Here is a 23140-nt window from a genome sequence, read left to right on the forward strand (position 1 = left end):
CCACGAGAAGATGGACGGAGAGAACTTGCTCCTTTAGTAAACCAATGGGCCTTGGCGTGGTGCCCCTCCCCAGCATGCACACACTCCTGGAGACTAATAATTTAAAATTTCTTGTTTGGATAAATTCTTTTTATATGAGCATATTTGGGCTGAATATGGTGGTTTACACCTGCAATTCCAGTGCTCAGGAAGCCGAGACAGGAAAATAATTGCAGTTCAAGGCCAGCCTGGGCTATCCAGTGAATTCAAGGCCAGCCTGGGCTATTCAGTGAATTCAAGGCCAGCCTGGTCTAGAATGAGACCCTGTCTTAGGAAGGGAGAAAAATGAAAGAAAAGGCTGGGCAGTGATGGCTCATGCCTTTAATGCCAGCACTTGGGAGGCAGAGGCAGGTGGATCTCTGTGAGTTCAAGGCCAGCCTGGGCTACAGAGTGAGATCCAGGACAGGCACTAAAACAACACAGAGAAATCCTGTCTCAAAAAACAAAAAAAAAGGAAGGAAGGAAAAGAAAGAGAGAGAGAGGGAAGGAAGGGAGGGAGGGAGGGAGGGAGGGAGGAAGGAAGGAAGGAAGGAAGGAAGGAAGGAAGGAAGGAAGGAAGGAAGGAAGGAAGGAAAAGGAAAGAGAAATCAGGGAACAAGGGAAAATGGAGTAGCAATAACGATCCAGTACAGACAATGGAATGGACTCAAATAGTTTCCTTCTCTTAGACAGAGAAGCCTGGCTTCTCAACTTTCCATGCTCAGTCCCATCCTTGCTAAGCTCAGAGTCACACGAGCATCCTTCCTCCCTGAGTCCCTGCAGTCAGCAAGGTTAAACTGAGCTCAGTCCATGGACAGGGGCCATGCAACTTTGATTTTTAACTATCCACTGAATTAGATGAGATGGAAATAGAGAACCCATAGGTCACATCTTCTAGCTTCTTTTACCTCAGCCTAGGCACATGAAGAACAGCCAGGATTTGCTACATTTTCATGTTCTCAGTGCTCATTAAGCAGGTTAAAATGCAAACTCACTATACCTCAACATTGAGGCAGCAAATACTGATTACTGTGTTACTACGCCATCATATTCTAGCTTGAGTGGCCAACGCTTTGTGATGGGACTTAATGATTTTTTTTTTTGAGGCAGGGTCTCCCTATGTAGCCCTGGCTGTCCTGGAACTCACTATGTAGACCAGGTTGGTCTTGAACTCACAGAGCTCTGCCTACCTCTACTTGCTCAAGTGCTGGGATTAAAAGTGTGTGTCACCATGCCCAACTGGGACTTCATGATTTTAAGGCTGGCAGTGTACTTGAAAAACCATGCTAGACGTCTGCTTTATGAATTGAACTTCTGTAAGCAGAGATTCATCAAATTTTCAGAAGAAAGGCCGATAAGCACAGACTGTGAAACTCAGTGTCTCCTCCCTACAGGCTTTGCCAACGCCAACACTGATATACTCATGTTTCATGGGGCCTCTTATTCCCTCATCACCTCTGTCTTTTTCCTCTTTCCAGAGATCTACCCTGAACTTCATAGACAGGTTGAGGAAAGGTGTCTATGGAATATATCATTGTTTAATTGTGTTGGCTCAGAGTCAGATTGAGAAATAAGGTAATGAGACATGACAAAGAAAACAAGTTTGTGGAAGACAAACCTAGCAGTTATAGCACTCTTCCTGGCAAAGGAAGTCATTAAGATCCCATCACTACCCACATTTCTCTAGTCCATGTTTTGTATTCACTTGAGATGCCTACCTGGGCCTCCATGGCAGGTCCCCACTCCATTAAGACACCATTTTTTCCTGAGCCCAAGCAGGTGACTCTTTCCTTTCTAGGCTCCATCTTCTGAGAACACCCCGAGTACATGTTTTTTCTGGGGCTCATGGTGCCAGTTCACCTCCTCCCAAAAGACCGTATGGCTTGGTACAGTCTGAAGCTTTGGTCAGTGAGTGGTAGGTTTGATCCCAGCCTGCCATGCCAGCTGTGGCATTATGGATCTCTCAGTTCTTCTAGGACTGAGCCTCTGTCTCTTCAGCCATGAAATGGTCATCATGTCATCTGCCTCCTAGGACTTTTAAGATTATAGGGGAGCTGCCAGGAGATGGTGGCACACACCTTTAATCCCAGTACTTGGGAGGCAGAGTTTGAGGGCAGCCTGGTCTACAGAGCAAGTTCTGGGACAGCTAGGACTATACAGAGAAACCTCTCTCTCTCTCTCTCTCTCTCTCTCTCTCTCTCTCTCTCTCTCTCTCTCACACACACACACACACACACACACACACACACACACACACACACACACGACTACAGGGGAGCATAAATTTGCTTAACACAAGCCCAGCACACAGTAGGTGCTTATTATCTCCATTTTCCTATTTCTGATATCTTAATGTATACCTTGCATGTTCTATACTATTTCGTCCTCAAATATAAGAAATAAGGATTTCTAATCAAAAGCAGTATTGGTGATGGTTAAGTGTGTATGTGATCCCATCAGTGACACAGAGACAAAAAGAGTGGGTTTGGTGATGGCAGTGAAGAGTGAGCCAGGTCGGCGAGGAGGCTGTGTGCACCAGAGAGGACAGGAGAGGGACCCGGCACCAGCAGAGGCAGAAGACTAATCGTGGTAGTGAGCCCAGACCAGAGAGGAGGTGAGCGAAGCCCAGGGCCCTGCAGCCACACTGTGGGATGACATCTCAGACCAGAGAGGAGGTGAGCGAAGCCCAGGGCCCTGCAGCCACACTGTGGGGTGACATCTCAGACCAGAGAGGAGGTGAGCGAAGCCCAGGGCCCTGCAGCCACACTGTGGGGTGACATCTGCTGTGAAGTCTGATTAGCCTTTCAGCAAGAGAGAGTGTTGGAAAGTGGGGTTTTTAGGATTGATTTGTATTATATTTAAGCATATATGTATGGGGGAGAAGTATGTGCATATAAGTACAGATTCCTGAGGAGGCCAGAGACATTGAATCCCTTGGATCTGGAATTCCAGGTGGTTGTGAGCTGCCCATCCTTAACTATTTAGCCATTTCTCCAAGCTCCCTTTTAAATGAATTAATTCTTTATTTCTTTTTGAGACAAGGTCTCACTGTGTAGCACTGACTGGCCTGGAACTTACTATGTACACCAGGATAGCCTTGAACTCACAGAAATAAGCCTGCCTCTGTCTCCTAGAGTGCTGGGATCAAAGGCATGTGCCACCATACCCAGCTTTTTAATTTGTTTAATTGGGATAATAACAATATTTAAACTATCTTAAAACAGTCCTCTAAGTGCAAGTCACCAGGTCACCACCAACAGCGCTGCTGTACTCAGTGTGTAGTAAACATTCCATTTGTCTTTCCGTGTGTTTGGAATGGGTCCTGAGACGTGCTAGACCCAATAAGCAACACAGAACCTAGAAAACAATACCTTTACACCAGGAATTTACGTCCACTTCGAGTCTAATACAGTTCTTTTTTGATTTAGAAGTAACATGAACTCACCGTAATTTGGAAAGAGAACTTTTTTTTAAAGATAGGTATGGCTATAAATGCCTATAATCTCAGCAGTCATGAGGCTGAAATGGAAGGATTGCTTTGAGTCTGAGGCTAGCCTGGGCTACATGATAAATTCTAGGCCAACCTAGGCTACTTAATAAGTGCTTGTCTCAAAAACAAACAAACAAAGCCTCCCCCAAACAAATTCAAAAGGTAAGTGCATCCCCCAGCCCTGGGGATTGAACCCAGGGCCTTACACATGCTAGACAAGTGATCTGCCACTGAGCTGTAGACCCACGACTTCTCGTTTTTACTTTGTTTGAGAGAAGGTCTCACTAAGTTGCCAACTCTGGTCTGAAGCCTCAGCCTCCTGAGGAAAAAGGAAGTGTATCACTGGAACCCAAGGGCTGTGGCCAGGAAACCCTGTGTTATCATTATGACTGACTATCTCTGTGGTGTTGACTTCTTGCATAGACAAGCATTCTGGAGCCACCTGGACCCAAATACCTCATGAAAAGCCCCCTGGAAAGTACTCTCCTTGGTCCTGTTTGTATCTCAAGCCTATCCCTGAGCCAATTGCTGTTTGAAGTGAATTAGATACCTTGACTAAAACTAACTGGGCCTGAGTCCATTCATCCCATGAAAAAGGCACCGGTATAGGATGGCCTTAGCAGAGTTTGTAATGCAAGTAGATGAAGTTCTTGAAAACAGATGTTGGACAGGACGGACGGACGGACGGACGGACGGACGGACACACACACACACACACACACACACACACACACGAGGCGGGGGAGGGAGGAAGAAGCCTCAGTGGGCAGAGTACTTAGCATGTAAACTTGAGGACCTGAGATTGATCCCCAGAACCCATGTGAAAGAACAGGATATGGTGACTGACACCCCGCTTATAATGAGAGCACTGGGGCTGGAGAGATGGCTCAGTGGTTGGGAGCACTGGGTGCTCTTCCTGAGGACCCGGGTTCAATTCCCAGCACCCACATGGCAGCTCACAACTGTCTGTAACTCCAGTCCCAGGGATCTGACACCTTCACACCAATGCACACAAAAAATAAAGTTTAAAAATAATGAGAGCACTGGGCAGGCAGAGTCAGGCAGATCCTGGGGTGGGCTGGCCAGTCAGCCTCCTCAGCAAGCACAGCAGGCTGCAGGCCAAGGAGAAGCTCTGTCTCCACAAACAAGGGGCCAGCCATGGTGGTGCGAGCCTTTCATCTTGGCTCTCGGGAGGCAGAGGCAGCACTTCAAGGCCAGTGTGGTCTACATAGCAAGTTCCAGAACAGCCAGAACTGCACAGGGAGACCCTGTCTCCAAAAACCAAGATCAAACAACAGCAAAATACCAAGGTGGATGGCTTCTGAGGAATGGCACTTAAGGACGACTCCTGACCTCCACAGACACACACCCACACACACATTTACACACACACATTTACACACACCCACACACACATTTACACACACACACACACACACACACACACACACACACGTGCACATACACAACACACAAAGAAAAGGAACACCACACACGAGTCTGGTGAGGACACTGGTGAAAGCTGGAGACCTGGAACTGCTGAGAATGTGTGGACGGATGCCCCATCAGGTGTGGAGAGCAATAGCCAAGAGTCGGCGGCCTAACCTCCAGTTCAGTTTCTTAATTCTGCCTCAACTCCCCATAAATTTTGTTTTCCTTTATTGAAATTTCTACTTTGATGGAAATACTTTTGCAGCCGGTTACTCTTCGCAGCCCCTGGATGAGAGCTGGCCAAGGTAAGAGAGCTATGTAGAAGTGTTTTGTTGTGTTTTATGGAAGTATTTTTTTAACGTATGTATTTTTATCTTGTGTACGTTGGTGTTTTTCCTGCATGTCTGTCTGTGTGAAGGTGTCAGATCCCCTGGAACTGGAGTTACAGACAGCCTGTGAACTGCATACAGACAGTGGAGGCTGGGACTTGAACCCAGGTCCTCAGGAAGAGCAGCGGTGCTCTTTTCCCTGAGCCGTCTCTCCGGCCGGTTATAGACGTATTTAACAGATAGGAGAGAACCTCTTTTTAAGACGGTTTAACTTTATTTTAACTATCTTGAATGCTGTTTTAGACTTATTTATATATTATTTTAGTTTTTTTCAAATATTTGAGTCAAGGTCTCTTATAGCTCAATCTGGCCTCAAATTTGTGATGTAGCCGGGCGGTGGTGGCACACGCCTTTAATCCCAGCACTCAAGAGGCAGAGGCAAGCGGATCTTTGTGAGTTCGAGGCCAGTCTGGTCTACAGAGTGAGTTCCAGGAAAGGAGCAAAGCTACACAGAGAAACCCTGTCTAGAAAAAAAAAATTGTGATGTAGCCAAGGATGGCCTTGAACTCTTGATCCTCCTGCCTCTGCCTTTCCAATGCTGGTACTAGAGACAAGTTCCACTATATTTTTGGTGGTGGTGGTGGTGGTTTTTGTTTTTTTGTTTTTTTAGGCAGGGTCTCTCTATGTAGTCCAGGCTGTCCCAAGTACCTGGCCTAGCTAGAAATTTTCAACATCAAATTTTGTTTTATCTTATATGATGTAAGTCTTGAGCTAGGGGTGGTGGCATATACCTGCAATCCCGGCACTTAAGAGTCAAGAATCACAAGTTTGAGGCTAGCCTGAGGAACTTAGTGAACTCCAGGTAGCCTGAGCTATGAAATGAGTCCCTGTCTCAGATCACGACAACATCAAAAAACCTCAGCCTTTCCATGGATAATTCTGAGCTTGTAAGAAAATAGAGAATAAAAATTACTTAGGCAAATCTAGATTCAAATAAAAATACATTGGGAAAACATTTACCAACAGAATGTCTGATTTGGTAGTCTTATGACAGACATGAAAAATAAACTCTTTCTGTGGCATTTCTTAGTCAGTTACTGAAAGGAATGCAAGACTTCTGACTTGAAAACGTAAGCAGTGACTTTGGCTTTGAGTCTGTGACTGTGTCTTACATCTGGTGTAATGGTGACCCGTCATACAGTGACAGAAAGAGGACTGCCTGTGATGTGTGTGTGCGTCACTTCACACCTCCATGTCAGACTTAGGAGACTCTTCAAATGATGGACCTCCAGGAGAGGTGGCCCACAGCTCTAATCCCAGAACTTGGGAGGCTGAAGCAGGAGGATTGCTGAGTTCAAGGTCAGCCTAGGATACAGTGTGAGAGCCTGCCTCAAAAAACAAACAAACAAAAAAAAAAAACAAAAACAAGAAGACGTTAAAAAACAAAAAGAAAGAACTCTGTGAGCCTCAGCTCTCAATTTTTTTCCTCATTGATTCTTTGGGCAAATACTGACTGAGCCCTCATCACGGATAATGTAGTCTGGATCCGAGAAAGGAGGTCAGGATGGCCAACACTAGCCCCACATCAAGCAGGTTTTCAGCCTCCTCAGGAGTCCTGAGTTTCAAGTGTGTAAGATAATACAGTATTGTATTTTAAGTCAGAAAGGGCAGATCTCCAAATGGATGTGCTTCTTCCCTGTATCCCAGAAGTATCTTTTGCTTCTCAGAGCCCTAGGGTTGGTGAAGTGAATATTTTCATAGGATGGTTAGCAGTATATTGCTCTCATGGCCTTCCATATGAGAGAGCAGAATGTTCACAGCCAGGATTGCCAAAGCAGCCCTGCACACACACTCAAGGTACATGATGAGGGGTAACTTAATACACTGGAATAAGACCTACTGTCCCTTGGAGAGGGAGGTCATTCTTCCTTTGACCAGTTCCAGCCAGCATCCAGGTGTGCCCAGCTGGCTGATGCTGTGCTATGGATTCGAAGTAGTTATCCTGGAAATCAGAGCTGTTGCTCCCGAGAGGTTCCTCAGTCTGGCCTCCTCTCCACAGTGGTGAGCAGAGTGAGGCCTGGGCATTTTAGGGAGCTCTGGCTAGTGTAGAAGGGCAGCTATCAAGCACTCTTGGGTCCTATAGCTTAAGCTTCTTCTCTTTTTATGCCGTTCTGGTTTCTCAAGGCAACAGCCTCCTTGGAAAGAAGAAAAGCATCCTGGATTCAGGCTGACATCTGCACTTAACAGGTATGTGGACTGTTCCATAGTAGGAGTACCTGGGTTTGGCCAGGTAGTCCTACATGTTGTCTTGCTGCCCAGTTTGTTTATATCAGTTGTGTTTATAGGAAGCGATAAAGAAAAGGAAAAAACATTGAGTGTGTAGGAGATGGTGTAATAAGAACATCAAGTCTGGAGGGGACCATCAAGGTGTGCTCTGACCATGTGATCCTGACAAAGTCACTTCTGACTGCCTTGGTTAGTACATACAAACATGGAAGTGGTCATTGTCCTCATGATGGGATGGATTGGCTGTGAGGATTAAATAGGATGCTACATGGAGGCACAGGACAATAAACACCAGCTGTTCTCGAGGTTGCCTACCCAGGCCCTTGTTCAGTCCTGACACGGAAAGGATGAGCGGCCTCTTCTGCTCTAAGAGGACAAACGACTTTCCCCAGAAACCTTAGCTAATCTGCGGAAGGAACTGGAATTTGAAAAACTACAACGAAAGACGTGAGTTGGGCATGGTGGCTCAGGCTGTAATCCCAGCTCCCAGAGCTGAGAGGCAGGGGGACTACACGTTGAAAAGCAGTATGGGCTGTGGAGCCGAACCTTGGAAAATAATTTAGAAATTAAAACTCTTGCGGGAGGGAGAAAGCTGTAAGCAGCCCTCGTGCTCACTGGGAGAGTGTGTCCCCGTCTTGATTGGCACCCTGCCAATCTCGTTTCTTCCCTCCCCCTCATGTGCCATTCCATGACCAGCTAGATAAAGCTTCTCTCCGTGAATGTCCAACAGTAAAAGGCCAATGAGGGGCTTAAAATAATAACCACAATGTGATTAGCAAAATTAACCATACTTGTTTCTACATGGTCTAGTAGCCAGTCTACATTCCCATTTTCCTTCTCTCTCTCTGTGTTGGACTGATGTTTTCGGGGTTTCTGTGACTCTGAAGGAGCCAGGAGCCCTCGGGGCACACACTGTTCCTGCAGCATCCCAAGAGTCCCTCCCTTGACGCCTCTTCCCTTCTCTGAAGCCACGTGGCGTAAGTCACATGAAGCTGTCGCCTGGAGCAGAGCATGAAGAAGCATTTTAGGCTGACTTGAAGTTGCTCATGTGCCCCCTTTATGACAGACAGTTTGACCTTTGGATGGGATAGATAAATCGTTGTGGTCTTTTGGAGCTGAAGTTGTGCGCACACTAGAACTCTCAGAGAGCATTTGAAATACTTGCTATCCCAAACGTTTGCTTAGGACTATTTTACACTGCGAAAAACCCACCAAAGCACTGATAGAGCATTTCTGTATGTGAGTATGCCCATTGATACTCAGCTGCTGCTGCTGGAAACCTAACAGATGTGAAATGTTCCCCTTGGTGCCTTTCAGCAGAGCACCAATAAGCTTACACATGCCAACAGAAATAGTACCTTTAAAACAAAGATACCCACTGGCATTTTCTAAAGCAAACAAAATGTCCAGAGACTAGTTGATTCTTGTACCTCTGGCAGCCATGGTCAGTCCTGCCTTCAGTCTGTTGTGCGTGACAGCGCACATCTTCTAGAAAGCCCTGCGGTGCCGTCCCAGGGTGAGAATGTAGGGCATGGTGGTAGGATTTTCACCTTGCGTTCTCCCTGAGAAGGCGTGAGGACTGCTGTTTCGGCTGCTTTTCCACATAGGCTCAGGAATTCTCAGGAAGCCTCGTGCAGCCAGTGTGGCCTGGCCACAGACCTTCTTTTGAGATGCAGAGAGGGAAGGGATGGTCTCATGGAAGCTGTGAGTCTGAGGCCAGCCTTGCTGAAATAGTTCACTGTGCCATTAGCATCCTAGTGTAAGACTATCCAAGCACAAATTAAACTCTTTTTGAACATGTGGTGGTCCTCAGGTGCCTTCTTGGTGTAAAGGACAGGTAGGTCTTGATCCTTTATTGTATGGATGTTTGTAAGTCAATTATTCTCATCTTCTCTCCTGTTGGTAATTTTTAGGAAAACAAAAAACAAAAAACAAAACTGCATTTCACTGAGGAAAAAAAAATGGATTTTCAGCCAGACTCTCTCTTCCCCTCCTTAGGACCAATTCTGATTCTGCTCTTCACACGAGTGCTCTGAGCACCAAGCCCCAGGACCCGTATGGAGGAGGCGGCCCGTCCCCCTGGCCTGCCCCATACATGGGTAAGCCACACAGGCCCGCTAACAGGGCCTGTGCTTTCTCCTGCGCTGTAGAAACCGAGAGGAAAGCGTCTGTGGTGCCGGCCTCTCCCCAGTTGGGTGGTCTCCAGAGAAGAGCTCCCAGCAGGGGATGTGTGTGTGTGCTCACGACACAGTTAGAATGCACCCCTTCCTCGCCTCTTCCCTGGGGCCCGCTTCCCTGTTGGCACCTCTCGGCTCTTGAACTTCCTCTTCCCTGTAGCAGCTGCCCTTTTCTAGACTCTCGCCATCTTGTGCCCAGGCTCCTGCGGTAGCAGCCTTGATGGTCTCTGTCCTAGCTTACATCCTTGCAGTCTGGTTTTGCTGGGTTCTCCAAGGCCTTCTTTTGTTACTGATACGACCAGGTTGGAGGAGGTGGCTTCACTTTGCGGGTCCATGGACCTTGTATGGTTGGGCCTGAGGATGAGGCAAACCCCCCCCCCCCACCCGGGGCCTGCAGAACTGCCGCAGACAACCCCTATGGGAAGAGTAAACAAGACGGGCTGAGGAGAGTCAAGGAGAAGACCTTTCTGCAGGAAGCCATGTCCCAGAGAACCAGGCAAGGAAGAGGAGAACTGGAGCCGAGTACCGTCACCTGCTCCTGGGTCTCCAGTTCTTCTCAGAACACTGGTTTTCTCCCTGTGGGCCAGAGAGAGTCTGAAAGAGAAAGGCCAGGAACCGGGCGGGAGAGGGCAGACGCATGCCGCCTCTGCTTCCATTGCTAACCCCGTCTGCTCCTCATGCTCTCCTGCCGAAACCGTCCGGACACTTCCCTTCAAGGCCTTTTTTCTGGCTTTCCATGAGCATACGTCCTGTTCCCCAGCCCACCCCTCACAGCTGTGTGAACTCGCTAGGTCCTGCTGCTTCAGCCTTTCCCCACGTCTTCCTCTCCTGCCCAGCCACACTTCCTCGGGGTGAAGGCCTCAGCTGTGTCTGCACTTGCAGGGCCTTTCATGACTGGTCAGGAGCTGTCCGGAACTGTCCGGAGCTACCCATGTCCTCCAAGCTCCTACACAAAGGTGCTGTGACTACTGCCTCTTCGTGGAGAGTGCTTCTCTCCCTCTGCTTAGGGTGAATTTCTTGAAGGCCCTATCTTAAAAGTCTTGTCCTAGCCAACACCTGACACAGTGCCCAGTACAGAGGCAAGCTTTTACTGCTGGAGAAGTGAGAAAAAAAATTACACAGTGCTGAGCACTCTCTAAAACTCACTCCAGGTGCTCACATCTAACCTGCACCCATAGTGGGGGTGCTTCCCAAGCACGTCTTTCTGGGCCTTCTAGAAAGGACACAGGTTTGAATCATCTTTTCCATATACAGGTTGACTTTGAGTGTAAGGACTGGCCTAGATACGAGCTTTTCCAGTTTTCTTCACAGTTTTGGTTTATTTAAAGCCTAAAATGTCTGTTCCTTCCAAGGAGAGCCATTCATGGTCTTTACTCCCTTGCATATAGGAGGGATAGGATTTGATAGTGAGTGTTGCTCTATTTGTTCCCTTGGTGCAATTCCTTTGCTGAAATGACTCTGTAAAGCCTGGGAGCTTCGGAATTGGTCAGGGACATCTGCTGTATTTCCACACATGGGAATATATGAGAGGGAAGTTGGCAGGGAAGTTGGAATTGGATATGGGTCACTAAACAGTGCTTAGACAAGTGGGGGGTGTGGGAAGTTAGAGGAGATTGGCTTCAGGATAGGTAGAGATGGCTGTGTATAAACAAAGCCTTAAAAAGCAGAGACTAACCAGTGGGGTGCCTGTGCACCCAGCAAGGCCTTTGTCACCCTGACTGGGTGCCAACTAGCCTCACATGATCTTCCCTGGAGCCTTGGTGTTGCCCTCTGTGCTGAGATTATCCTTTTCTAGAAGGGACTAATGGCCTGGAGAGGACAAGGGAACCATTAGTAGTTTGAGGAGCATTTGCGCTCCCATGTAAAGAGAAATTGAATTGAATATTTACGCCAAGAGTAACGTAGTCGTAGTCTCCAAGGGAAGAAGAGAGCTGTCAGCGGGCGTGAGGCTGGGGATGAGGGTGGAGCAATCAGACCCTGCTCCATGGGCAGCAAGAGGGAAGTGGGAGGAAGCAGTGAGGCCTGGACAGGGCTCCTGGCTGTCTTGGGAACTTTGGTGGGCTCTCCTTTGCAAGTCAGTGTTGGAAATTGTGAGGCACAGTATCTGCCAACTGCAGAAGGTGGGCCAGCCCCCAGCATGGATGTCTGCACTGTGAGCCTGGTTCTGCGGTCGCCTCCATATCACAGAACTCAGAAACACGTCCAAATATGGATGTGTTTACATGGGAAAGCCAGTGTGTTTAAAATATTATTCAAGTCTCCAAGGATGGGAATTATTTCTGGGGAATTATATTTGTTGGTGGGAGCTATTTTAAATGGTTTTATGTATTTTCCCCCTGTAATTCATTAAAGTTTTTCATTTTCTTTCCTTTTGGATTTTAAAAATACCAACTAGCTTCACAAAAAAGTATTTCTTTTTATAGGACCCACCAAATAAAGTAAAGATTTTAAAAGTGATGGGAAAATATAACCAAAGCCCAGAACTAGATTCTGTAGTAGAAATAATAATAATGGCCCTTTCCTGGGAATCTTTGCTGGGCATAGTGATGGAGGCCCGTCATCGTTGTTGTTGTTACTGGGAGCAGATGATGAGGGGGTGCCTGCTCTAGCTGCAGGAGCCATCAAGTATATGATCCATTTGCCAGCTCAGTTTGTATCCCCAGGAAGCAAAGCTGTTAGTCTGATACATGGTTGGTACTTTTCATGATGGTTATTGAATTACATGACAATTAGACATAAATGACACGAAGTTGTAAATGACAGGAATAAACTTTTATGCAACCAAACAGGGTTTTTATCATTTCTCTCTCTTGTTGAATTACCCATTCCCCTGGTAGCATGTGCAGTTTAATTACTCTTTCGTATGTCCATGTGGGTGGATCAGCACAATGGCTCTCTGTGACACTTGCCCTGTCCCACAGCTTGGCTTTATCTCCAAACTGTCCTCCTTCATAGTAGCATGTAGAAGGAGCTAAAGTGGCCCTTGTTCTTCAGGGAGCAGCTAGGAGGGCAGAGTGCAGCCTGTGACTACAGACCGCCATCGCTGGGGACTGTAGTCCCTTGAGTCTCCTCTGAGGGGTAGAGATGTGATCTATAGCTCAGTGACCCTTCAAGCAGCACTAAGCTCTGGCTCACAGTGTAAGGAGACGGTTTAAAGTCAATTAGCCATAGCAGAGCTAAGCCTGCCAGTGACACTTGCCTTCCTGACAAAGACACCTCCACTGGGCAGACTCAGCAGGCGAAATACTTACCATGCCAACGTGAGAACCTGTGTGTAGATCCCCGGAATCCAAGTAGAAGCCAGATGTTGCCATGTACACCTGTAATCTGAGTGCTTCTATGGGAAGGTCCCCAGTTCATGGGCCAGATAGTCTGGAGTATGCAGCAGCAAATGAGAAGAGACCCTGACTCAAAGAAGGTGGAAGTTGAGGATGAACACCCAAGGATGTCTTCTGACCTCCACATGCACATGCATCATGGCGCGCGCGCGCGCGCGCGCGCACACACACACACACACACACACACACACACACACACACACACCAGGGGGCCAGGGGGTGGAATAAAATAAAATATAAAAAACAAAACAAAAGTAAAAGTGTCATCAGGATGGCAGGAAGGCCCAGACAGGAAGGCTGGAATTCTAGAAACTTCTCTTAGGATTCAGTGTGGTTACAATATCTACACCTTGTATTTCTACTTCACACGAAGACTGTGAGGCATTATGTAGGCTTGCCAGACATGGGAGCACGTAAAAGGAACATGGTCTCCGATGTTAGTTAGATCAACCCTCTGAGGCTCCAAGGCTATGGGTTTCCTGCTACACAGATGTGGTGTTGGTCATTGCAGTCCTGTCCCCTGTGGGACTGCAGTGAATGGATTTCCTCTTTTTTCTAGATACCCAGTCATAATCCCCTGCTTTCTGTTCTCATCGCTTTTGTTAAAGTTGTACCCTTTGGTAGTGTGTGTGTGTGTGTGTGTGTGTGTGTGTGTGTGTGTGTGTGTAATTGTGTGTAGTAGTAGTAGCAGTAGAAGTCTAAATTTGGCTATTTTATTCTATGCTAATTTCAAATAAATTTGTCAGTCATGGCTGCCCCCGGCCTCTGGTCACTTAAGTGGACCCCCTGAGAGTGATGTTTAGCTTCCCTTATTCACTTACCTTCACCCCACACTCCAGACAAACTGCTCTTGCTCCCTGCAGTGTGCCTTGTGTCTTCACTGCCAAGTACCCTACCTCTGGGCTGCTTGTCCAGTCTGTTGGTTTTCTGTGGTGTCCTGGCCTTGAGGCTGTCCCAAGGCATCTCAGGTTCTGCCATAAGAACAGTCTACAGCTCATGACTAACCCAGGCCTCTGCTCTCCACTTCATCTGATGACTAGCGGACTCCTCCCAGCTTGTGCCCGGCCAGACCTCACCGTTCCGGCCCCTGCCGTGTGTGTGTGTGTGTGTGTGTGTGTGTGTGTGTGTGTGTGTGTGTGTGTGTGTGTTCCTCTTCTCCTCCCTGTCGTCACTCCTGCCCACTCTGTCTTCACCGAGGAGGCAGCGCTTTAACCTTTCCTCCACTCACCTCAATTCCTCCGGGGACAGCACATCGGCTAGGGACGTGGACTTTCTGGAGGGACCATGCCCAGAGTTCTAGTCCCAGAACCAGCAGTGTGCTCTTGGGCGTGGTGAGAACTCATGTCTCAGACAGTTGCTCCAAGGATTACATGAGATCACTGTGCGAGGTGCCTGGCACACAGCAAGTGTTATCATCTCCCTCCCTGGTCTTCCCTGCCTGCCTGGGGATGAAGCCTGCTTCCTGCACCAGTCTGGGGAAGAGGGTAGCACCAGCGGGATACCCCACAGGGAATCTGCTCACCTCTGAGAGTCACATGGTGACCCCCAGTTGGCTCTTCATGCTGGAGGGACTGGTCAGCCTTAGTAATTAAACTTCGAGTGTCTCGATGAAGAGATTCTTCAGTGTACCATAGTAGACCATTTCATAAATGTAATTTGCCATTTTTAATAGGATCATCACGTTTGGGTGGTCAGAACGGTCACGTTCCTTGCCCTTTCTCAAAAGCCACGCTGCATGAGAAGCTCCCGTCCCCCCGCTGTCAGTGCTGACTCTGGAGCGCTGCCTTTGTCCCTGTGCACTGCATTTTCTGATGGCCTCCTGGCCACACGGCCTTTCCCTAGAGTGCTAAATCACAGACTGATTAGTAGCCGCTTGTCCAGCTCTGTGCAACTTGGCCAGTTGGCTTTTCTCCTTTGCTTTTTCTTTTCTCTTTTTTCTTTCTTTGTGGTGCTGGGCTCAAATCCATGGCCTCAGCATGCTCGGTGAGCACTCTGTCTGCTGTTGAGTGACTTGCAATTCACATTCCTTCTGCATCAACATCTTTAAAGGTTGGGTCCAGGAATCCTCATCTTAACAAATTTACACCCAGCGTGGCTCACGCCTTTAATCCCAGCAGAGGCAGGCAGATCTCTGTGAGTTCGAGGCCACCCTGGTCCACAGAGAGAGTTCTGAGACAGTCAGGAATACATAGAGAAACTCTGTCTCAGAAAACCAAAAAGAAAAAAAAAATTACCCTAGTGGTCTTGTAGATGCACTAAAATAGTTTTCAACCACTAATTTAGATTCTGTTTTCTGGGGGCCTGGGAGAAAGCCTGCGTTTTGTGAGTATGCTTAACTACTGAGCTCTTGGCACCCTTGGGAACTGTTAGTGTCCATCTGTCCCTCTTCCTGTCTGTCCTGCACCACCTGCCCCAACCCTCTCACAAACTGCAGGAACTGTTGAATGAATGATTATCAGGTATTTTAAGTTTTATAGACTAACTGGGTTAGTTTATGGTTTAACCATTTCATCTAGAAACTTACCTAAGCTGAGCTGTGTTTAAAGGCTTAGACTTAAAATTGTATCCGAGTCTCTGCTGAAAACTCACTTGGTGTAATTGATTGCTCTGAGGGGTAGCTCTTTAGTTTAGCTAGGTGCTGAAGGGACTCCGCACAGTCATCTGAAGCATACTTCATAGCTCTTCATTCAGTCAGGACTGATTCCAAACCAGCTTTTAAAAATCTTTGTGAATAGCTGTCATATATACCCTTATCTTGGCTTAGACTCTAGATAGGTATTTTTTAAAACAACTCGTGTAAGAATCCAGAATATGCCGGGAGGTGGTGGAGCACACCTTTAATCCCAGCACTCGGGAGGCAGAGGCAGGCGGATCTCTGTGAGTTCGAGGCCAGCCTGGGCTACCAAGTGAGTTCCAGGAAAGGCACAAAGCTACACAGAGAAACCCTGTCTCAAAAAACCAAAAAAAAAAAAAAAAAACCCAGAATATGTCACCGTGTCCATCATGGAACCTCCACCCATGGTAAGTGTCAGGACAGTGACTCGGGTTCCAGGCTACCTGCCCTCCCCTAGGATGACACATTTGGAGGTGTGACAAAGCAAAGTTTTTGCTTTGTATTTTGAAGATAGACTGCCTTCAATTATTTCTCAGACTGTCAACCGCTGTTCTCTTGAAACAGGATCAGCAAGAACAGTTAAAGACACTTTAAAGGAAAAGCAGCTCTAGACTCAGAATAACTGCGTCTGTTTGTAGTGTGAATGCTAAAGCACCTGGAATGAGCATTGTCAAAACTGCTTTAGAATTTTCAAAATTATATTTCACATCAGAAAGTTATTCTAATGCATTAGTAAATGAGAGCATCACGTATAAAAGTGTTTTTCTTTTTCTTCTCTTTTCTACCAGGTTTCTGTGATGGAGAAAATGATGGCCATGGGGAAGGTATGAGCAGATGTTGGGGTTGACAGTCATTCATGTGAAGGCTCACAACTGTTGCTTAGATTACTTATCTGAGATGCTCAAAGAAAATTAGCCAAACACGATCAAAGCCACGAGAGAGGAAATGTGTGACTAGATTACAATGGTCCCTTGTTACCCAAGTCCCCTCAGTGCCACAGTCACAAGGTTGTGCAAGGAAGCAAGAGTTGCAGCCACATGAAAACGTGAATTAATCGAGTACTTAACCCGTTGTTCCTCTGCCTTTCCCCAACACTGCCTCGGCCCATTTAGAAGTCACTGTGAGTAATTGGTAGACCTGATAGCAGGGCAAGGAGCGTGCCAGTGTGCACCAAGGCTGTGACTCAGGTGGACTGCTCGGCATGCATGCTGCAGTCCAGAGTTCTCTCTCCAGCACCAAGTAAACCAAGCAGGTTGTAAACTGTAATCCTCCACCTGGGAGGTGGAGGCAGGAGGACCGGAAGTTCAGGGATAGCCTTGGCTACATATAGAGCTTGAGACTAGCCTGGGATACATGAGATCCTGTCTCAAAAAAAAGAAAAGTAAGTGCAAATTTATTATAAGATCGAATTATGCATTTTGCAGAAGACACTGGACTTTGTAAAGCCAGTTAAAATCATGCTAGCGATCTGCTGAAATGAAACTGAAAACCATCAGCAAATGGGGATCCAAACCTGTTCCTTTAGTCATTTAATACCTGGCACTCTTAGATCTTTATAAGCTGAGGTGTAATTTTCATAATCTGAATCAGCTGAATGGCTAAATTAGTGTGTATGTCCCAGAGGCCAGGCTTGTGGAGAATATGATAAGCAAGGAGCACTTGCATGAGAGGTGGAGCCCTCTGACATCACCCTGAACACTCCTTTTCTGAGCGGACCACTTTAGATGTTAAATAAAATCATAAAAACTTGAAACTGATCCATCTGATCATTCAAGGTAGAAATGAAGAAATTGCTTCAGGGCCATTCTCTGTTAATTCTTTGAAGAATTCCCAACAAACCTTGTACATGGAAGGAAACCACAACAATGAATTCCTCAAGGAAACAACCTGTTGAGGCACCGTGGCCTGTCCCAATCACAGTCCTGTGACTGATCTCTTCTGGGCCTTGAGTCATGAGGCCGCCTTGCTTAGCTCCTTCAGAAGCTTCAGAGCACATAGTTATCCTTGTTCTCCCCCTGCTTTGAACCATAAAGGCTCACAAAGCCATTGCTCCTGTCTCCCCGTTGTGGAGAGTCCCTGTGGATCTGCATGTCCCAGGCACTGTCTGTTAAACATCGTCCAGAAGTAGAACAGTCTTAGAGCCTCGTGGGGCTTACATCTCTGAAGCATTCATATTCATGATTAGAGAGAGCCCACAAGAACATAGACAAAATACCCTCTTCAAAAGAGAGTAATCTATCTGGGGTGCTCAGCGAGGGAACGTAGGACTTGTCAGGCCCATCCTTAGCAGTACATAAAGGGGAACAAACTAAAAGGAGGAAGAAAAGGGGAGAAGGAGAGTGAGGGTGTGACTCTCAGGACTGAGAGACACGGAGGCATGCTGATAAAGTCTGGTTGTCTCAGCAGAAGTGACATGTTTCACTGGCGCTGGGTTAGCCATGATGAGCACTGTATGTTGGTGCTGTGCCAGCCACTGGTAGTTAATTCGGGAAGTCCACAGTTGTAATTATTTCCTAAGTTTTATTAACTTGCAAAGAAAAGGAAACTCAGAGGTGTGTTTATTTTAACCATTTTCTCGGAATTCATTCTGAAATTTTGGCCCTTGTATTATTGTTTGTTCTTTGAGATATGGTATCATGTAGCCCAGGCTAGCACTGAACCCTGATCCTCTTGCCTCTACTTCCTACATGCTGGAACTGTGGCTTATGCCAACATGCCTAGCTTTGATCTCACTTTTAAGTGACTTCCTGGGGTCTGTTACTCATCTTATGTGGGCCAAGGGCAGGACAGGCAAGACAGTCACAGTGGAGCCATGCAGTCCCAGAACCCTGCAACATCCCTCATTCCAAGCAGTCTCCAGGGTCTGCTGTTGAATAATCTTCCTGACATTAGATCACATAGTTCCTCAGAGCTCGCCTTTGACCTCTGGTCTGTGTCTGAGAACAAAAAGCCTTCACTTGGTCTGTGGCTTAGCCCGCCTTCTTGCTTTCATTGGTATGGCTGAGAGTGTTATCACAGCCGAGGAACAGTCCCTTCAGGTAGAGCCAGGTCATCCTGTAACATTAAAGACCCATTAGAACCCCGTCAGCTGCTCAGCGAAATGTGCCTGGTGATTATCAGTCCTTCCTTATTCCCCATCCCAGCATTTACCAAGTGGTTTCACTGCCACTGATTTCCATACGTTGTTTCTATTCTCCATTTGTGTGCATGCGTGCGTGCGTGCGTGCATGCGTACTGTATGTGGACACCTTGGAGGGCACTTGCACATACATGCACATTCATGTGGAAGCCCAGAGTTGGGTATCTTCCCTGATTACTCTCCACTCACTGAGGAAGGAGAGCTGTTGAATCCAGCACTTGCTGATTTAGACTAAGGTAGCTAGCCAAGCCTGCTCCAGGAGCAAGGAGCCCCGGTCCCTTCCCTGACGCCCTGGGATTACAGGCAGCTGCATGCCTACCTGGTTTACATGGATTCTGGGGATTCAAACTCTGGTCCTCACTCTTACAGGGCAAGCACTCTCTACCCACCGAGCCACCTCCCCAACCCACCTCTTCATCTGTTGTTTCCTTTATTTCATCCTTTCTTTATCGGTGTGTGTGTGTGTGTGTGTGTGTGTGTGTGTGTGTGTGTGTTCTTCCTTATCTTTTCTCATGCCCACAGGGCCCTGGCCTGGTCTCATGCCTGTGCATTTTATTTCCTGTCACTCTCCTTTACCTGGACTGTAGTCCACATACAAAGAGCACCCTGGCTGGTGGTAGGCACCGTCTCTTCTCGAGGCCTTTTACTTTTCCTGGACGCTCTTGCTTGAATGCCCTTTGCTGTGTCTCTGAAGGGAGCCCAGCCCACCCAGCTCCAAAGCCTTGATATTCTTCTCTGCTCTGCTCTGAAGCGAGGATGCATTACTCTCCTGGGCTTCCTTCAGTCTTAATGACTGTCATAAGTGTGTTGCCTTCGTCCCCTGGCTAGTTTATAGACTGTCTCAAATTTGAATCTGTTTCTTAATTGTTTCTTCAACCCCCACAATGACACACAAAGCAACTTCCCAGGGGACTATCAATAAATATTTGATAAAGGGGCTGGAGAGATGGCTCAGTGGTTAAGAGCACTGCCAGAGGACCTGGGTTTGATTCCTAGCTCCCACAGGGTAGCTCATAATCATCTATAACTAGTTCCATGGGATCTGATGCCCTCTTCTAGCCTCCAAGGACGCTGGCATTCAAGTAGTATACAGACACATGTAGGCAAAATATCCATACACAAAATAATACAATATTAAGAAAAAAGAGTATGTAAAAAGTAAATGTTTGCTAAAGAAATCCTGTTCACTAGGCAGTGTGGCACATGCCTGTAATCCCACCACTTGATAGACAAAGGCAGGTGGGTAGCTGCAAGTCTGAGGTCAGCCTGGACTACATGGCAGGTTCCAGGGCAGCCAGCCCTAAATGCTAAGAACTACTTTTAAATAGTTTTCTTTTCTTTTTTTCTTTTTATTTTAGTTTGTTTGTTTTTTTGAGGCAGGGTTTTTCTGTGTAATCCTGGCTGTCCTGGAACTCACTCTGTAGACCAGGCTGGCCTCAAACTTAGAAATCTGCCTGCCTCTGCCTCACCAGTGCTGAGATTAAAGGGGTGCGTCACCGTCAGCTTTTTTTCCCACCTTTTGAGACAGGGTCTTTCTATGTAGCCCTAGCTGTCCTGGAACTTCCTATGTAGAGCAGGCTGGCCTCAGATTCACAAAGATCCACCTGCCTCTGCCTCCTGAGTGCTGGGATTAAAGGTTTGCAACACCCCCACCTCCACCCCCACCCCCGCTCTGCCCCAGCACTTTTAAATTAAGCTAATTGTTTGGCCAAAAGTCAGGTGGCTAATTTTAGTTCAGTGAATGTGCTTCTTCTCTCTTTTAGTAGCATCTTTCCCTGGTCCGTTGAAAGAAGAGAATCTGTTAAATGTTCCGAAGCCACTGCCTAAACAACTGTGGGAGACCAAGGAGGTGGGTGAGCAGTCCTCGGGTGCAGTCATCACCCTGGCTGTCTGCCTTGCAGAGGCAGAAACCAGAACTAGGGGAAGGGAAGAGAGGATTTGGCTGGACCCCGAGACTGGCAAGCCATAGCCAGGGATGCTGTTCCAAACAGAATCATGCTCGTAGTGGTGAGCTAGTACCGTGGTCTGTGGCTTCCTTGCTTTCGTGTGAATTCACTGATTCTCAAAAGAAAACTGGTAAGCTACCGGACCTTTCCCGGTCAGAAACATGGAGAGCTGGCACGAAAAGGCAGACATCTCTGCTTGGAGCCACTCTCCAGCTCCAGTTGAGAATTGCTGTCCTGCCAGATGATCCTTTCTGAAAGCAAAGGCCTTTGACCCGAGCTCTGAGAGGCAGCAGGTGATGAGTCATCTGTTTACTATGATTTCTCTGAGCTTCAATCTTAGTATCTAAAGTCCTCCTGCTGGCCTCCACCTCACTGTGTAAACCTCGCCTGCCCGCCCGCCCGCTGAGGAGAGGGAGGCCCCCGGCTAAGCCTGGCCTCTCTTTCTGCAGAGCAACTGTTGTGAGAGAAAAGTCCCTCCTTCCAGTGCCTGATGATGCTCAGATGTAGCTGGTTGTTTGGTCTCTGGGCCTCACTGTCCTGTCTATCAGGGTCCTGCTCCTTCTCCCCCATCAAGTCTACCCCAGTCTGTTAGCATTAGGGTGGTCCTGAAAGGGTTCTATAAAAGCAAGATATGTAGCTGATGTTTTCTCTTGAGGGACCTGAAAGAACTAAGAACTAAAATCCACACATCTAAACAGCTCTCTGCCCTCTTGGCTGTGAAAGGTGGTTTTGGAGACCTGTTTGTAGAAGACAGAAAATGGGTATGCAGGTGTCCAAGTGCCTGGAGCTGCTCTCTGTAGAGAGATGAGCTGTCCCCTTGGTCCTGTGGCTTGCAGTATCCGTCCCTGTCCCCCACCAGTTTACATTCTAATTAGATTGTCCTTTTCCTGGACATTCATTCCCTCCTTCATTGCCCTGTTTTGCTTTTTCATTTTCTTCTTTTTCTCCCTTGCCATTTGAAAAGAAATATTTAAAATCTGAATGTGCAAAACATTTGCCTCTTTGAGGGAAATAACCATTTCACTCAAAGACAAATTAATAAGGAATCAAGAAAATATGTTAATGTTATACTTCTCTTTTGACTGGGAAGTTAAGAACTTTTAAACTCCCCAAACTTCTGTGGGTGCTCTGTGAAGATGCCCTTGGCCTGTTCTGTCTGTCACTGGCTCTAACTAGGATGCTCAGATCCCCACTTTTCAAACCTTTGAATTTGGCTATGCATTGAATAAGTCCAGCTTTCTTTGTCTCTTCCCAGATCCAGTCTCTGTCTGGGCGTCCTCGATCCTGTGATGTTGGGGGCGGCAAGTAAGTAATGTTCCTTCTGCTAGAGGTTCTTGAGAGAGTCTTCTCTGCTTTGTCACAGAACTGGGAACTATAACTTGCTCTCTATAAACCCAAGTTAACTGCATTTGCATAAAAATAGCTGTTCTCTTTTGGTACATATAGTTCATGTATTTGAGGCAGTTCCATTATATAACTGCCAAAGCCAATAAAACCACCATAAATGTGTTTAAGAATAGCCCAATTGACTCTGGGCACACACAGAACCTACCTGGTAGAAATACAAGTGTGCACGTGTCCATTGGAGCCCAGGGCAGGCCATGGGCATCAGTTGACAGGAAAGGAAACCATCAGTTAACTTGGATGGCTACATAGAAGTTGATTAAAAAAAAAAAAAGTTCCATGAATGTACTTAATGCTTCTGAGCTATGAAGTGCAAAAATGGTCATAGGAGCAAAATTATGGTATGGTATGTGTATTTCACTACAACTTTAGAAAAGGATGAATAGTAAGAGTTACAATTTAAAATGAGTCTATGGCACTATTTATTAATTAATGTTTATTATTTGTTTTGGGGGGTTGTTTGTTTGTTTTGAGGTAGGAGTCTCATTATGTAACCCTGGCTGACCTTGAATTCACTATGTAGACTAGGCTGCCCTTGAACTCACAGAAATCAGTCTGTACCTGCCTCCCAAGTGCTGAGATTAAAAGTGTGTGCCACCACACCCAGCTTAATAAATGGATTTTGTAACATACAGATATACTCCCTAAAAGATTTTGCATAGATTGTTAAAACACATAAAATACTTGTGGTACAAACAGATGTAACAAGTTTGTGAGGAAGATGAGAATAAGGGAGATTAAGGAGACAGAAACGGTCGTGAAGCCTGGGTATTGACACCCAAAAGGAGGCTGGTGTAGGTGACTCAATTGGGGACCCCAACAGACTACTGTTAAGGGGGGCACAGTTCCCCCAGCCTTTGAAACAGCTGGATGATCTGTGCACCCTTCATGGGGAGGACCCCTCGGCTGGACAGCGTCCTAAGAGAGCTGTGAGAAAAAGCTGCATGGCCTTTGCTGCAGTCTCAGCA

At 46.9% G+C, this 23140-nt stretch overlaps 1 protein-coding gene across 3 annotated transcripts in view; it reads left to right on the forward strand.

Annotated features, from left to right (window-relative positions):
- Positions 1-23140, forward strand: part of Crtc3 (CREB regulated transcription coactivator 3) — a 110079-nt gene that overhangs the window by 67285 nt on the left and 19654 nt on the right. For 2 of the 3 annotated variants that reach the window (XM_028873767.2, XM_028873768.2), the window contains exons 4-9: positions 5183-5244; positions 7453-7515; positions 9553-9653; positions 16472-16507; positions 20586-20671; positions 22024-22073. In XM_028873767.2, coding sequence (XP_028729600.1) covers positions 5183-5244; positions 7453-7515; positions 9553-9653; positions 16472-16507; positions 20586-20671; positions 22024-22073 — 398 coding nt within the window. The remainder of the gene's footprint in view (positions 1-5182; positions 5245-7452; positions 7516-9552; positions 9654-16471; positions 16508-20585; positions 20672-22023; positions 22074-23140) is intronic. The other variant, XM_028873769.2, reaches the window with a different exon arrangement.

This window comes from Peromyscus leucopus, chromosome 1 (genome assembly GCF_004664715.2).
Source record: "Peromyscus leucopus breed LL Stock chromosome 1, UCI_PerLeu_2.1, whole genome shotgun sequence".
NCBI lineage: Eukaryota > Metazoa > Chordata > Mammalia > Rodentia > Cricetidae > Peromyscus > Peromyscus leucopus.